Source organism: Clytia hemisphaerica, unplaced genomic scaffold (assembly GCF_902728285.1).
Source record: "Clytia hemisphaerica strain Z4C2 unplaced genomic scaffold, Clytia hemisphaerica genome assembly, whole genome shotgun sequence".
NCBI classification, from domain to species: Eukaryota; Metazoa; Cnidaria; class Hydrozoa; order Leptothecata; family Clytiidae; genus Clytia; species Clytia hemisphaerica.
Window position 1 is genome coordinate 147115 of NW_027103414.1, and position 15190 is coordinate 162304.

Here is a 15190-nt window from a genome sequence, read left to right on the forward strand (position 1 = left end):
AGTTTTTGATAGCTAAGCACCTCTTTGAATCATCATTCGCTACAAGTTTTTCTTTACTTAACCCACATTGAGTCCCGTTTGAGTTTTTTCATGTACCCTTATTGAAATTTTCAAGTTGAAATTTGGCGACGCGGTAGGGCCAATACTTGCCTGGGTATCAAGCCCGTAAACTTTTTTCTTGATTTTGATATTTCTTATGTTTACGGTCTGGTTTACCTAGATCGTCTGCATTCTCATCTGAGGATGATTATGCGGATATTCTGATTGGTTGGTCCAAGCGAATCAGAGATCTGAATGGTAGCAAGAAATTATGCAAGCTGACTTGAAGTGTTCGCCTAAGTATTTGGATGGACCACACGGGCGATCAGCAAGGCGCGTACGCTACTTTGCAAATCTCCCTGATTTTTCTTTTTCGAAGCAAATAACAATAGAATAGCTAATTATCTCCCTTGGGTGTTTGACCACGCATCCAAATAAAAATAACAATAATGGTAGGGAAGAAGTGCGAAGATCAAAACATGGGAATTTTTCAATTTTCAGATGTTCTGGTTGTTTTCTTTTCAATTACTTGCTTAGATATTCTTGTTTTAATCTTCTTAATGACTTGGTTGCATCGTGTAAAGAACTAAAGGTATATCTTTATTTTGCTTCAATTCTTCTTTTTTGTTTGTCAATTTTGTATTGCTGTTTTGGGTTGGATTTTGAAAAAAAAGTCTCCAAAAATCAGTTTACACTTTCTGTCTAACAGACTTTCCACCACACTGTCTATATTTTATGGTCAAGGCTGCCATCTAAATTGATTTATCACTACTGGGGTACCATCTTGAAATTATGCATGTCATTATGTGCATATATTTATTTGCAGCCATGGGATTTATGCAGGAAAATCTGTCAACAGGGGTTCACCTGATTTCTAGGTGAACCAAGCTCTATAATTTTAGAACTTTGTCTAGCTGAGGTAAAAGGTACCATAAGGAGAGCCAAAAATAAGGTCCCCTTGTAAGGTTCACACATGCATGTGCATGCACATTTGATTTGGCAAATCTAAGATGGCGGCAAAAGATTTTGTTGATTGCCGACTTGATTCTTTGGGATTTACTAGATTTAAAAACCCGACAAAATTTACTACCGACCGACCGACCAACTGGATTTGAAGATGTTTCATGACGCGAACAGAAAACATTTTAGATTGTCGCCTAACTTGAATCAGTGGAGGCTAACATGCATAGCCCTCAAATGACTGACAAACCAAAGCAGCAAAATGTCAAATCAAATGAACTGCGCAGCTGCGCTGGCAGGTCAAAATTCTCAATTCTTTTAAACATAACTTTTGATAGTCATTTGGGAGAAACGTGACGATAACAATTCGAAAATTGCACTCGTGATTTTTTTGTTTCGAATTTTCCTCGTCCTTTCGGACTCGGAAAATTAATAACAAAAAAATCACTCGTGCAATTATATTCGAATTGCACTCGTTATCATGTAATTACATATACAAATTATATTACAATATTTCTTGCCTTTAGTCATCCAGTAATGAAAGAATCAAAATAATAGCTTTCACAAAACTTGCCTGCAGATTAGATTTAGAATAATGTCTTGGTTGATTTATATATTATAAATTTCTTAGTCCAGACTCCAAAATTACATAATATTGTGCTACCCAAATCAGGGCAGAGTTCAACTAATGTTTTGGGGACTTTGGAACTTAAATTGACAGGCAGAGAAAAATAATTGGTATAAAATTATATTATAACATTTCTTGCTTTAGTCAAGTAATGAAGAAATCAAAATAATAGAAATCAAAATATCGTAAAAGATGGCATCTGACGACACACAAACAGTTGGTGCGTTCATCTCATCGCTTGTGGAAGATGGTATCGGATCTCAAGCTTTCATGGGTTCAACATTTGACAGTGATTTTATTTTACTTGCTGAATTCTGTGAAATGGAGGGTCCCAAACCTATCTTCACTATTCCTTCAGTTTTCAACTCTACATTCAATTTGAACACATTTGCAGTTAGGATTATGTCTGTGGATTGTGTCTCCATCATGCAAACTACTGATTTCACAAATTTTAAAGTGGCCGGTGATATACAGGTAATTGTTACTGCCAAAGGTCATTTTATAAGTGAGGAGCAAGTGATATGCAAATGAGAGTCTTCTTAGAACTTTTAAAATGTTCAACCCAATATGGCACTTTTTCTATTTTTTAAATCGCGTGACGTATTGGGTGAAAAATATGCAGTGGTGCATATCATGAGTACTGGGTGTCCTAGAAAATTCTCCCCCTTTTTGAAGTGAATTTTCTCGAGTTCTTTTAACTTTTAAAGAATCCATTCTTTTGCATTGGGAAGTGGAAGAAGAAACTTCGATTTTGAGGAGTCATTTTTCAAATTTGGTCAACTAGATAAAAATCTATAGCCTAAATACTAAAACATTAATTTTCAAAAAGTAAAACGAAAAACGATATTGCTCCTTGATCCAAAGTCTTGCTCATCCTCAAATGAACAGTTATAAGATATATCTATATCTCAGTGAACCAAGTTGTGTAACAGATTTTGTCATTTTGATTACAGTCGGTACTTAAAAAACTTATCCAATTCTTTGTGTTTCATTTTTTAGCCAACCTGGAACTAAACCACCTCATTTTTGGGCCACCATTTGAAAGGTCCTATAAATTAACCAATGTCCGTTCTTTAGTTATTAGTTACCAGTTTCCCGTTAATTTTTTAATTTTTTGTACAATTTTCGAACGACAAATCTGGAAATTTCCTGAAAAAAAAGTTTTTTGCGGGATTTCCTTATTATATTAACATGATATCATTACTTCTTCCTGACTTCAGGTTTATTTCAGATGGTTTGAGATATTCAACCTTCTGTGTTCCTTAGTAAAACCTCAAAGTATTTTTGTGTAGCTATTTTCCAAAATCGAGATATCAAAATTTGAAATTTTTGAAAATGGGTTCTTACACGGTTCTTACGTTGAAATTCTATTGTTTTCATCCTAAAAGCCAAAAAACTTGTAACTTAAATATCTCGACTTTGGAAAATAGTAAAGCAAAAATATTTTGAGATTTTGCTCATGACAATAGAAAGCTTCCACATGCCAAATATTACAAACCATCTGATTATCCCTTTAAAGGGAAATAAAAGTTTGCAGCGGGATACAAAATCAAAACAAATGTCACATGTCAAAATAAAAGAATGATTGTTTCAATTGTTTTACAAGTTTGTTTTGGACACGTGATTTTAATTGTTCTCTTCAATGAAACGTGGTTCGCGCAATGTTTACATTTTATTACTTTTATGTCCCTTTAATGCTTTCTTTCAGGTAGGTCTATAAAATGATCACATTTTTGTTTGTTTTCCACACAGGTGGTGTTGACGGAACAGAGTGAAGGTGCGGTGGCGTATGTGCACCATTTTGTGTTATACGATATCTGTGCGCGTGGTTTCGTCCGCCCCTTCTGTCTATCGTACATCATGAAGAACCACGCGGAGCTGTTATCAATGTATGAGAAAATATGCACAATGTTTACATTGGTGTCTGGTTTGTTTCACTTCGGAAATGCGTTAAGTTTCATCAATGATCTGATGCTGAGATTGCAACATTTGCAACATTTGAAGAAAGTTTTGGCTGAGAAGTCGTATGACATCTTTGTGGATGATAAGGTATTGATTCTCTACTTGTCTCAGATGAGATGGAGTTTTTATATTTTAATTTCACACAATACTGGTTAACCTCTCCCCCCCTCGGCTATACACTTGTTTATAAGAACATCAATAGATGACATAATAGACGTTAATTTCTTACAAAAAACGTCAATGACGTCTAGTATAGGCTAAATGACGGACTGATTCTAGCGCTTTCTTTTTTCTTTTTTTTTCACGCGGCATATTTTTTGAAACCTGGCCCTATATTCTACTTTCGATCTGACATTTGTGTGAAAACCACACGAATCATGAGTTTCGGACGGGAAATATTAGCTTCATTCCTCATCTAAGATTTCCTCTTTTGCTTCAAACTCAATGGTTGGATTCGTAAGGCAAAAGACCTTCGAAAGACCCTAACTTAAGTCAGATAAAATCAGATTACGAATGTTTTCTGCTCAATTTCTAAAGTAATGTCTGAAACAATCGATTAATAAGCTACCTAGATCGAATTCGTAAGGGCTGTGTGTCACTATGAAGAACTGGGAACGACAGCATAGTAGGGTGAGATGGAATTGGAATAGGGCACCTTATCGAAAAAAATCGGTAAAAGATTCGTAAAATTATGAAATTGAGTGCTTCTCTCAATAGAAAAGATTTATTTCGAGCGTCTGCAAGGGTTTATTGTGCGCAATCTATAAATCTATAAAGCATCTGTTATCAGGTCAACCATTGATTTATAAAGCCCGAAGGGCTAGACATCGTGCTTTTGCTGAAAAGTGTGTGGAAGTTAGGTAGGAAATCCTACCTAAGTCACGTGACATTACAATAGAATTTCAGCGCTTGACCAATCAGAAGATTTGCGGGTTTTCGAAAACAAAAGCAGCAATATTTTTTGCGATATTCACTTTTTGGACCTACCCCGGTGGGGTAGAGGTCCTATAAATTAACCGATGTCCGTTCGTTCGTCCGTTCGTTCGTCCGTTCGTTCGTCCGTTCGTTCGTCCGTCTGTTACCAGCTTTTCTCAGGATTGGCTCATTAGTTTTTTTTGATTTTTGGCACAATGATGCAAAATGGCAATGCCCAAAATGTGACGGAGCCCGATTTTTGAGAAAAAATTTATTTGGGCAAATTTGGGCCAAAAACTACCTAAAAATAGGGTTTTTTGGACTTTGTGCAAAATCCTGGCATTACTTTTTTCTGATTTTTTGTACAAAGATGGAGGGCAAGATTCTCTAAAGAATGGCTGAAGTGGTTTTTCCCGGAAAATTCCTATTCGCCTTAAAAAACGGATTTTCGTATTTTGGGGAAATTCCCTTTAACCAAATAAGAAAATATAGCTTTTCTCAATGTCGACTCATTATTTTTTTCTGATTTTTTGCACAATGATGCAAAATGGCAATGCCTAAAATGTGACGCAGCCCGATTTTCGAAAAACATTTTTTTTCGGCCGAAAATGCCGGAAATATGCCGGAACTCGCCGTTTTTCTGGATTTTCATTGAATTTTTTTCTTATAATTGGTTGTTTTTTCATTCAAAAACATTATTAATAGCAATGCCCACCATCAAGCATGTTTCAATTTTCAAAAAAATTGATTTTTGAAACCGGAACTATTCAAAAAATTGCCGGAACAACCTATTTTCGCCGGAAAGACAGTATTTCTTGAATTTCTCGAGCTGTACTTAATATTTTTTTATGAAATTTTGAGCACTGATGAAAGATGAACCGGAACTTTCTATTTCTATTTTCCCTACTCCCCTTCCCTCTTCCCCCATCAACAATCAATGATAAAATTTAATGTGTTATGCATTTTCGCACAACGCGTTATTATCTGACTGATTGTTTTCATTTTTCTCCTTATTGCCCTATTATCTAGCTTTCATCATCAGGTAGGTCCATTCAGCATGTTGCTTGTTTTGCTTGGAAGAGCTTAAAGCACTCCATCTAGCCCTTCGGGCTTTATAAATCTATGAATTACACACGATTGCTGGTTCCACGGATGGATCCAGAATACAACGCGTTTGCATCATTAAGACTCGTTAAAAAAATAGTTGATGATCTCAATGAGTAGGTTTAGCCTAGTCAACTAAGCCCGTATTCACAAGGCTAGGACACACGGCTTATGGTACTATAGCGTTTTCGGCGCTTTAAAGATTTTTTATATTTACGGATTTTAAGTTTGCCTTGGAATACTAGTTATTCAGTCACAACTTAACCATCAGATTTATCCAAGTGACTGAATCAAACTAGCTTAGATTTCTAGGATGTAAGTTACTGGGAACTGAGAGTAGATATGCCGCCCACCTCAGCATTCGACCTCCCAAGTTTGGCGCAAATAGAAAAGAGCATACCCTCCTTCACTCTCGGGTCCGCCGACAGTCACTAGACGAATATATTTACTTATATACTTTGTTAAAAGAAAACTATGTTCAAATTTTCAAAAGTAAATACAAAATGAACATGAAATTAACTTGTGGTACAAATAAATACATCAAGATCAATATTTGTTTTCCAAATTCAAAAACGTGCTCCCACCTAATGTCGGTAATGTTTTTCATCTTTGTAAAAGTTCCTTGGGCAGTACAAGAGAAATAAGTTCGTTAAAGACTACTCTGGTTTTCATGATGTCGAAAACTTCCTTGAAATTGAACCATAAGCGATGCACGGCAACTCTTATTTTTGTCGTCTCCGTTAAAACACTGAACCCTTTCAAGACTTGAAAATCGACCATAGTGAATTTCGAATCAGGTCTGTGGATCTGATTAGAAACATTCTTATTTACGATTTTGTACTCCGTTTGCAGTTTCAAGTATTTTGAGATGTATTCAGGACGATCTTCTTGGACTGTTTTTAAGAAAACCTCAATTTTGTTCATCAGCCATTTTATTTGGAATTTTTCTGCTAAGCTTGCCAACGATACAACATCTGAATGTGATCCTTAGAAAAGAAATCATTTTATTTTTATGGTAAATTTGGATACTGTCGATGAGAGAAGATTATTGTCATGAGCAATTCATAAATAGAATTTTTTTATTCGATTATTTGTAAATATGCATTATACATGAAATCGTCAGCTCGAATCTGATTGGTTTAGAGGAGTGCGATTAATCGTTAATTGCACTATTACCACTTTTCCACTCTTCGGCGGGGGGACACTTTTGTCCTAATGATTATTTACTGACGATTACTAGTACAAATCGAGATATCTCAACTAGATATAGAAATTCTTCGTGGACAGGACGTATTGAGGAATCATGCATTGAATGGCCTTCAGACCTAGATTAGCCTGCTTCCAGGGTTGGTCCTGTTGACCCCGGTCTGACTTCCATGCTCATCCCTAAAGAATGTTTAGGCCTCAGAAAAGGGATGTAAAATATGCGACTCAATTAAACTTCAGAAAATAGAGATGACAGAGTCGATGAGACACTAGGGTTGTTGTTAGGGTTGTTGAAGAGACGTGTTTGGACGTGATTGGACGTGTTTTCAGAGGGGGGGACTTTTTTCTAAAAATTGGAAAAGGGGGGGGCAAAATAGTTTTCAAAAATCTAATTCCAATTTACATTCTAGTCCTCTCCGTCTTCTAGTTGCGGGTCAGATCTTAAACGCCTAGGGCATAAAAAATAAGGAGAGGATCGCGATGCCTCCGCGTGTATTATAATACTTACCAATTTCCCTTGCTGAGGACAAGTAAGTCAGAAGATGGGCAACTTGGTTGACATCATTACCAGGCATTGCCAACACTTTCTTTCCACTCTCATCTCGAGAAGCAGTCTCAAGCATTTTCTTGAACACCGGAGAATGATTGACTAATGTGAATGACTCAACGTAAAGCCTCATCCCTTCCACCACCAGAACTACAAAACTATCATCTGCAGGTTGTGCCAAGAATTTCTCTTTTTCTCGTGGATCGTATTGAAAACTTTGTGTTCTTTCAAAAGGTTTTTGCACCGAGAGATCAATAATTCGTCCTTCATATAAGTAGACGTCTAAAAATCGGAAAATATCCGTCACCTCTGGCAGGAGACTTTTCTTTGATCGGAAATTATTCATCAAAGTATTTCTAATGAGCTCGTATTTTGTTAATTTTTTCAGTTTCGGAAAAATTAGGCTCTCGTTCATTTCTTCTGGATCCATGGTCGGATATTTAGACATAACATGAAGATATAAATCATTTAAGTCATATTTATCAGCGAGGAAAAGTATTGATAATTGGTCACCCGTCATATTTTTAGAAGTTGCATAATTCGATAATCGAATTGTTCGATTAGTTACGTCTGCATAATTATGCGTTCCAATTGATGAAGTAAACCTTTCCATCAAGTTTGATTCCAATCTTTTTTTCAACTTATTCAGACTCCATGAATTGCATAGTTGTAGTAATTCTTCATCGTGGTCGATCTCCGACCCTGTGGTGAAAGGAAAAGTATAAGAATGTATTAAAAGGTTCATGATGTACTTTGTTCAAAATTCCAACCCTCACGCCCGAAGACAAGAGCAGCCGACGAGCCTGTTTCCTCAAAATATATGTTTCCCCTATCCAGGAGATGGCTTTTACCCGAAACTTTGGGAAACATCAGAATTTTTAGGAAGGACGATTTTCTGACAGTTATTTGTTTCCCCGCTCCAGCTGATGACGTCATCATAGGGAAACAGATTATGACATTCAATCACAAACAAGCGCGGGAAAACAGATAAAGATTTCTAGGATTCTAAGGGAGGGAAACAGATCGAAATTCTAACTCAGGAAATTGTAGAAACATCAGATTTTCTAGGAAGGACAGTTTAAGATTAAACTTTGGTTTTTGAGGAGAAACAGATCTTAATTTCTAGACATAAGATCTTTGAAACTTTGGCCAAAAGATCAAATTTTCCAGTAAGCCTATGCCTGGGAAACAGATGTTTGAAAAAAGGTCCTCTCTGGATGCTTTCGTGAAGAAGAGCATATCTTCGAGATAAAAAAAGAGATGAAAAAATGATATCTTTGCGTTTGTCGCCTTAAATCGGAGCCTTAGACTTAAAACTATATTTCACTATATCTTCCTTACTAAACCAATTAAGTCTCAGAAAAGCGTAGTGGACTTATGGAAAATCAACCGTGTAGGTAAAGCTGTAGGCGCACTTGATTTCTATGGCCTCGCCACCTTTGCTTTTCGAAACGAGCTGAACTTACCACAAACATCTTGCTCTTTGAAAAACATTGGTTGATAAAATGACAAGGCATAGATGATACTTTCACTACCAATTTCAGCCATGTTAATCTTAGAAGTTTCTCTTTTCTCCGCTTGGTGATTTTCCTTCTCTTCTTCGCCATTAGCTGTACTCTTCTCTTCCTTAAACCCACATTCTTCATTCTGTATCGCCTTCGAAGATGGTACCACTATCTCCGGATATCGGTCACCCAGAACATATTTCAAAAATGCTGACGTCACTAAAAGTAACTTGTTCTTTGATGTTATGCTGACGTCACAGTCGTCTTTCTTGAAGTCGAACAGGACTGTTTCTTGAATGTCTTTATGTTCACCCATTTCTACTTTGTGACTTTTGCCCACAGGATTTTTACTTTGATTGATGATGGCTCTCAAACCATCACAATTTTTCTAGAGTTAAATCTCAAATACTCGTAAAACCTGTGTTCCTTTCAATCAGTAAAATCCGGTATTAGAGTTCGAATCGTTTTAATCAGCATGGATATACATTTCACTCAACGGATTCAATTAGTTATCAAATTAAATAGATGTTTATCTACAATAACTCATAATAGTAATTAACTCAATCAACACAGAATTGATCCCTTGTTTTTAATAGTATCCTACAATGAATCTATAGGGCTGTTTTCTAACTCGTACTTGAGAAACCGTCTACGCGTTTTTTTTATAAGAACAAACTATATAAGAGGTTTCGATTGCCAAAATATTAAGAACAAGTTAAGAACATTTAAGCCTTCGCGGACTCTAAAACACCAAATCTCTTAGGTAATCGTCAGTCGTGCAAAATTACTCAAATCTGATTGGTTTAGAGGAGTGCGATTAATCGTTAATTGCACTATTACCACTTTTTGTACTTTACGGCGGGGGCACTTTTGCCCCCTCTTATTCCTTTCTCTACCACGCATTTTGTAACAATAAAGTGACTTCTTAAATATTATAAAACAAGAGACTTCTCGTGTACCTTCAATAGTCTCAGAGAACGGCCAGCGTTGATGCGTAAAGATGACCTTTGGATTGCTATGAGTGTGAACCTCAGCTTTCATTGCGAAATAAGATTTCCTTCTTTGATCAGTGTTAAAAGTTTTCCCTCTCAGATGATTTTCCGTTTCAGCGAATCGTATAAAGAATCTTTTCCGTCTCAAAATTCTGCATAATTGACCAAAGTTTCGAGAATAAGTGCTAATTCACTGTGCTAAATCCATTTCTGTCTCAGACTTGCTTTAACCTCTGTTTTATAGACGATATGGTATAACATACAATAGGGCCAGTTTATTACATGAAGAAGATAGCCTTATAAATTTTTCAAGTGAAATTTTATAGTGAAATACAGTAGAATCTTCATAACTCGAACACGCACTAGGAACACAAATTTGTTCGAGTTATGGGGTAAGGTTTGAGACTTTGTTAAAGGGACCGTCTAACTTGTTTGAGGTTAGGAGACATTCGAGTTAAGAGACTTCACTCACACAGTGCCCGAAGATTATGTTAGATAGAGTCGATATTTTACGTGGATAGCCCAGTAATCTAGGACTTTTAGGCAGTCGTTCGATTGTTTTCACGGAAATCCACGGCCAGCCAGCTATCTATGAACTGAACGGAACATTGGAAGGAGTGGGGGATTCGAACCGCGAACCCCTGGTTAAAAACGCTGACGCTATTGACCTTAGCCATCGCTCCTTATGATAATTGATATTTGAAATGATTTATCCCTTAGGTGTTGACAGAATCACAAAAGAATGCCATCACAATCAAAGCGTTGGATGATGCCATGTACCAACTACACCAATTAATTATTATCTTTAAGTCATACGTTGAGGGAACATCTTTCGTGGATCACAGAGGATTATTTAACGAACGGTAAGTTGATATTTTTCACAAATATCATATTCCTCTTTGCACGACAGATAGAATAACTGCCTATATTCCCTGATATTTGGGAAAGTCAACATATATTTTTCTAGTCGACTTTGGATTTTCGAATGTTCCAATTTCAAAACATTCGAGTCGTGCTTTTGACGACCAGAATCGAAAACATGATTGCGGACTAGTCAGCTCTAAAACTGGACACGCTTCTTTTTATATGAGTGGTAGATCAGTGATATTTTCTAAGGACGTTGTTCTGTTCCACTCTCACTCTTCAATGCCGTCGTGCAGAGTCTAAAATCTTTTCGAAACTGCTACTAAAATTCTTAAAAGAATTCTAGTTTTTCTTTTTCGTTCTACTTTCTGTTTTCGTTCTGTCTACGTTGCCCTTAAAAGTAAAAAAAAAATTTGAAGCAAGTCACTAAAAACTTTTGATATTATTTACATCATTACTCTGGACGCTACAGTGATACCCCCTTGTCTTAATGTCTCAATGGGTCCATCAAAATTTCCATTAGGATTTAAAAATTAAATCCCTATCTCGGATAGGGAAAATACCCTAAAATTCTATAAGGACTATCCAGGACGATTTTCTGGCCAAATATACCAGTGGGAAAGAATTACCATGGAAAGTGTGGTCTTTTATTCCTTTGCTTCATTCCTTTGTAGATATCGTGATATCCTGCAGAAGTTGGACGCCAGTGATCTTCTCCATAGCGCTCCAAACGACAATTTTACAGACCAGACCATGAACCAAATGACAGAACTTGCAACGGAGGAGATGGAGGAGAGTGCACGACCTTCGCATAATGTCCCTTCTGAAGTCATCTCTTCCATATTAGGTGAATATATTTTTTCTGGGGGTTTTTATTCCTTTTTTTCGATGAACTGTTTTCCACACTAGTTCAGACTAGTTTCATATAAATTTTTACAACCACAATTCGCGCTCGGTAGGATCACTGACCATTTCAAGGTGGATAAATATATTTCGGAGGGATTTTTATTTCATTAAGTAAGTAAGTAAGCGACCGCAGTCGGAGGCGACCAGAAGGCTCTCCTTTCGATAGCTATCTACCCGAAGGTAGGGGAGGGCGCCACTCTTTCTTCCTGGATTGCTCCTAAGATCTCTTGAATCGTTGCCATGGTTACTTTTGTTTTATCTAAAGACATGGTGAATACATATACATATTATAATGAGGCAAATATTGTTTAAAAGTAACTAATCAGTTAAGCATCTTGTAAAAACTCCAAGGCAAATACCGTAAGTTGGTCGACATCCCTCTTCTAATTTCGTCACCCTTCTTTAGAGATTGGAATAATAGGAAGGTCGGAATCGCTGATTGAAACTAATTTTTTTTGCTTAGTAATCAGTTGAGGAGTCAATCAGTGATTCTGACCTTCCTATTATTCCTATCTCTAAAGAAGGAAGGCGAAATTAGACAGGGTATGTTGTCATTAGATCCAGTTACGGTACGATATGGTCACCATGGCTGTATAGATTCCAAGTTCAATATCAACAGATAAAATGAACCTTCCCTTTCCTCTTTTCCTCACTTTTCACAGGAAAGAAATACGACAAACGATTACGTAATCTTAGCGAACTTAGTGACGTCACAAACGACATTGGATTGGACGTACTTCGTTACTCACTCCATGTTTTCACTCACCGGGATTTATCACTCTCGAATCTATTCACAGTAAAATCTAGTAAGGCTGAACAGGCATCTAAATTAACGATTGGCTCGACCGAGTTCCCTGTTCTCCCATGCGTGTCCAACCACGTTGAATGTTGCACCATAAACACTCCATCACAGCTGACATCCATCAGTACGTTCTTAAGACATTTTTTAGACATCCACAAACATGAGGCGTTGGTAGAAACCCCTTTGAAGGAGAAACAGAAAGATAACATGGACGATGGAGAACAAGTCACAGATACTGGATACCAATTTTATGGAGAATTGAGCTCCTCCTTCCTGTCGTTGTTGCGTTACACTTCAATCTCGCTACCGGCTGTCAGTGCTTCAGATAGCACTTACTCAAAAGTCGGATCTTTCGTAAACATACCTTCGATGGTTGAAAGTGTGGATGGTATCGGCTCCACGTCGCCGGTCACGTCCCAGAATCGCCAGACACCGCATAGTGAAAATTCATCGGCGGACTCTTATAAAGATGCTTTATGTTATCCTGAGAGTATCGCTTCAAGTAATAATTCGTCCCTAGATTCCGCTAACCAAGATGGAGCCGGTGCACCGACTTACTGTCATTCAATAAGCGTCGTTAGTACCGACACTGTCAATATTCCGACAAACGCCGTCGGAGACGACGTTAAAGAAATGATGAAATCGTCAAGAATTCCATTGGTCAAGTTACGCGATCGTTTTTCTTACTTACCGCATATTGTATACTCGTTTTTTCTCGGTCGTCCGGTAGCAGTTGTCGGTAAAGAGTCGGCTTCAAAATCGGTTTCGTCTTTCGTTTACGGCTTAGCGAGTATGTTACCTAATAACCCGGTTAAACCGAAACGGGTTTGTCCGATATTATCCCGAAAACTAACAATACGTGATTTGGATACTTACGGTATCTTCGGAATCCTGAAAAGCGGGAAAGAAAAATATCCGATACCAATGGCTTTACGCCCTTATTTGAGCATAGTGGATTTAGAAAAAGACACCCTTGACGCCCCTTTATACCGGGGCGATATATTGAGTACTATGTTTGACACTGGGCGAAATTTCTCGGAAAGGTCATTTCGTAAATTTATTAAACAGACGTGGGCGGAGTTAATATCTGAAGCGTACGTTCGGTTTACGAATCAATATACGCACGCCCTCTCGCCCTTAACCGCCCATTCTGCTTCATTGAATTTGTCTTGCGATAAACAGATTTTGAATTATTTCGTGCACACACTTCGAGTGCAGATTTTACATGCATATTTAGAGGAGGATGATTTAATGGATTTGACCACGGACGCTATTCGGTTGAACCGAAAGAAATGTCAAACGATCCCTAATCAGTTCAAGAAAAAACATACCTCGAAAAGATAATCTGTGAGAATTAATTCTGTTGAACATTGATTGTTACACAAATCTCTCTTTTTGTGACGTTGATCACGGGAGTGTGATGAGATGGAAAAAACAGCTTCTTGCAAACAATAGAAATACGGCTCATCATATACCAAGTCCTTTGCCCTTAAGGGAGCTTGTTTTGGTTAAGTAATTTCTTTTGTTGATGATAAAAAAAATCAGCATAATTAGCGTGATGTGGCGAAATTCTTGTTTTGAGTCTAATTATGCGTAAACTTTAGGGGCTTATGTTTTGGGAATACATCGTTCAGACCAAAAGATACCTATATTTTCTTGCTCCAAATTTCCTATCAATTCTATAACCGCTTCACGGCCGCATCATTAGATAAAACGCCTGAATGCAAGAAAGTTAGAAATTTAATCTGCTTTTCCGAAGCTCGACTAAATTTTGTCGAAACAATTTAATATCATTATGATGAGAATTTTTCAGGCAACAAAATGGTGTAAAGTTTGTTACTTCACACTGAAAGTTTAGAGATCAATCTGTCAAAAACGAAAAACATGAATCCTCTGTTATGATTATAGCATATAGAAACCATCCAATTTTTAGGACAAAACAAAAACAAAGGCATTTTCAATAGAAATGATCAGAACACCTTGAGAGTAATCAGAGAAGCTGGTTTTCTATTCCATCCCAGTTCTCTGGATTCATACATTGAAGTCCATTCGTTTTAAATGTGCACTTCTTAAAGTTTAAATGTGTTTTGCTACCATGTGGAAACCACTCTCAAACGAATTTTCTAACTTTCATGATGTAATCCTTTGTACGGAAACACTCTGATTCTCCAAGTATATTTAATTTCAAGTTTTCAGAATGACATACTGTTATATATTTCTAACAAGGATCAGGAATGAATGTCCAATATTTTCTCCTCTCCATGAATTATAAACCCCTTCGTCAGCAAAAATTTGTTATCATTTTTACCGTGGGAAGGTTAAACTTATGAATAGTAATTTTAAGTAGATGATATAAATTGGATCAAATTTTATATATTTTAGATTAATTATTTCCCTTTGAAACAATTTGAAATATAAAATCTCATTCATTATTTTGACAATGAGCATAGATATTTTGTAAAATAATTATAATAATTTCAATTGTTTTTAAATATTTTAATATAACATTTTCACACCAAATTATTAATTATTTTATAGATTTACTGTTTGTAAGATATTTTTGCAATTCTATGCTGAATCAGTAATAATTATTTTTTCTATTTTCAAGAGAACATTTGAATCAAATTCCTAAGATAAATCAAAAAAAGTCCTTTGTTTTATGAATGGCTTAGACGATGTTATCGTCCGTTACAGTGATAATAAAGGCGGGAAAAATGGCGGTATGGCGTTATGGCGGTATACGGAAAAAATCGGCGGGAG

At 36.7% G+C, this 15190-nt stretch overlaps 2 protein-coding genes across 2 annotated transcripts; one reads left to right on the top strand and one right to left on the bottom strand.

The window, feature by feature from the left end:
• Nucleotides 1–1775: 1775 nt before the first annotated feature.
• LOC136797510 (guanine nucleotide exchange protein smcr8a-like) lies at nt 1776–15049 on the top strand. The gene is made up of 5 exons (XM_067054094.1): nt 1776–2101; nt 3380–3676; nt 10579–10721; nt 11397–11569; nt 12291–15049. Exons 1-5 carry the CDS (start codon nt 1820–1822, stop codon nt 13772–13774), a joined length of 2379 nt encoding a protein of 792 aa, XP_066910195.1. The 5' UTR covers nt 1776–1819; the 3' UTR covers nt 13775–15049.
• LOC136797511 (uncharacterized) lies at nt 6072–9291 on the bottom strand. Its single transcript, XM_067054095.1, has 3 exons — nt 8828–9291; nt 7323–8063; nt 6072–6594 (listed from the first exon to the last, which is right to left on the bottom strand). Exons 1-3 carry the CDS (start codon nt 9180–9182, stop codon nt 6212–6214), a joined length of 1479 nt encoding a protein of 492 aa, XP_066910196.1. The 5' UTR covers nt 9183–9291; the 3' UTR covers nt 6072–6211.
• Nucleotides 15050–15190: the final 141 nt, after the last annotated feature.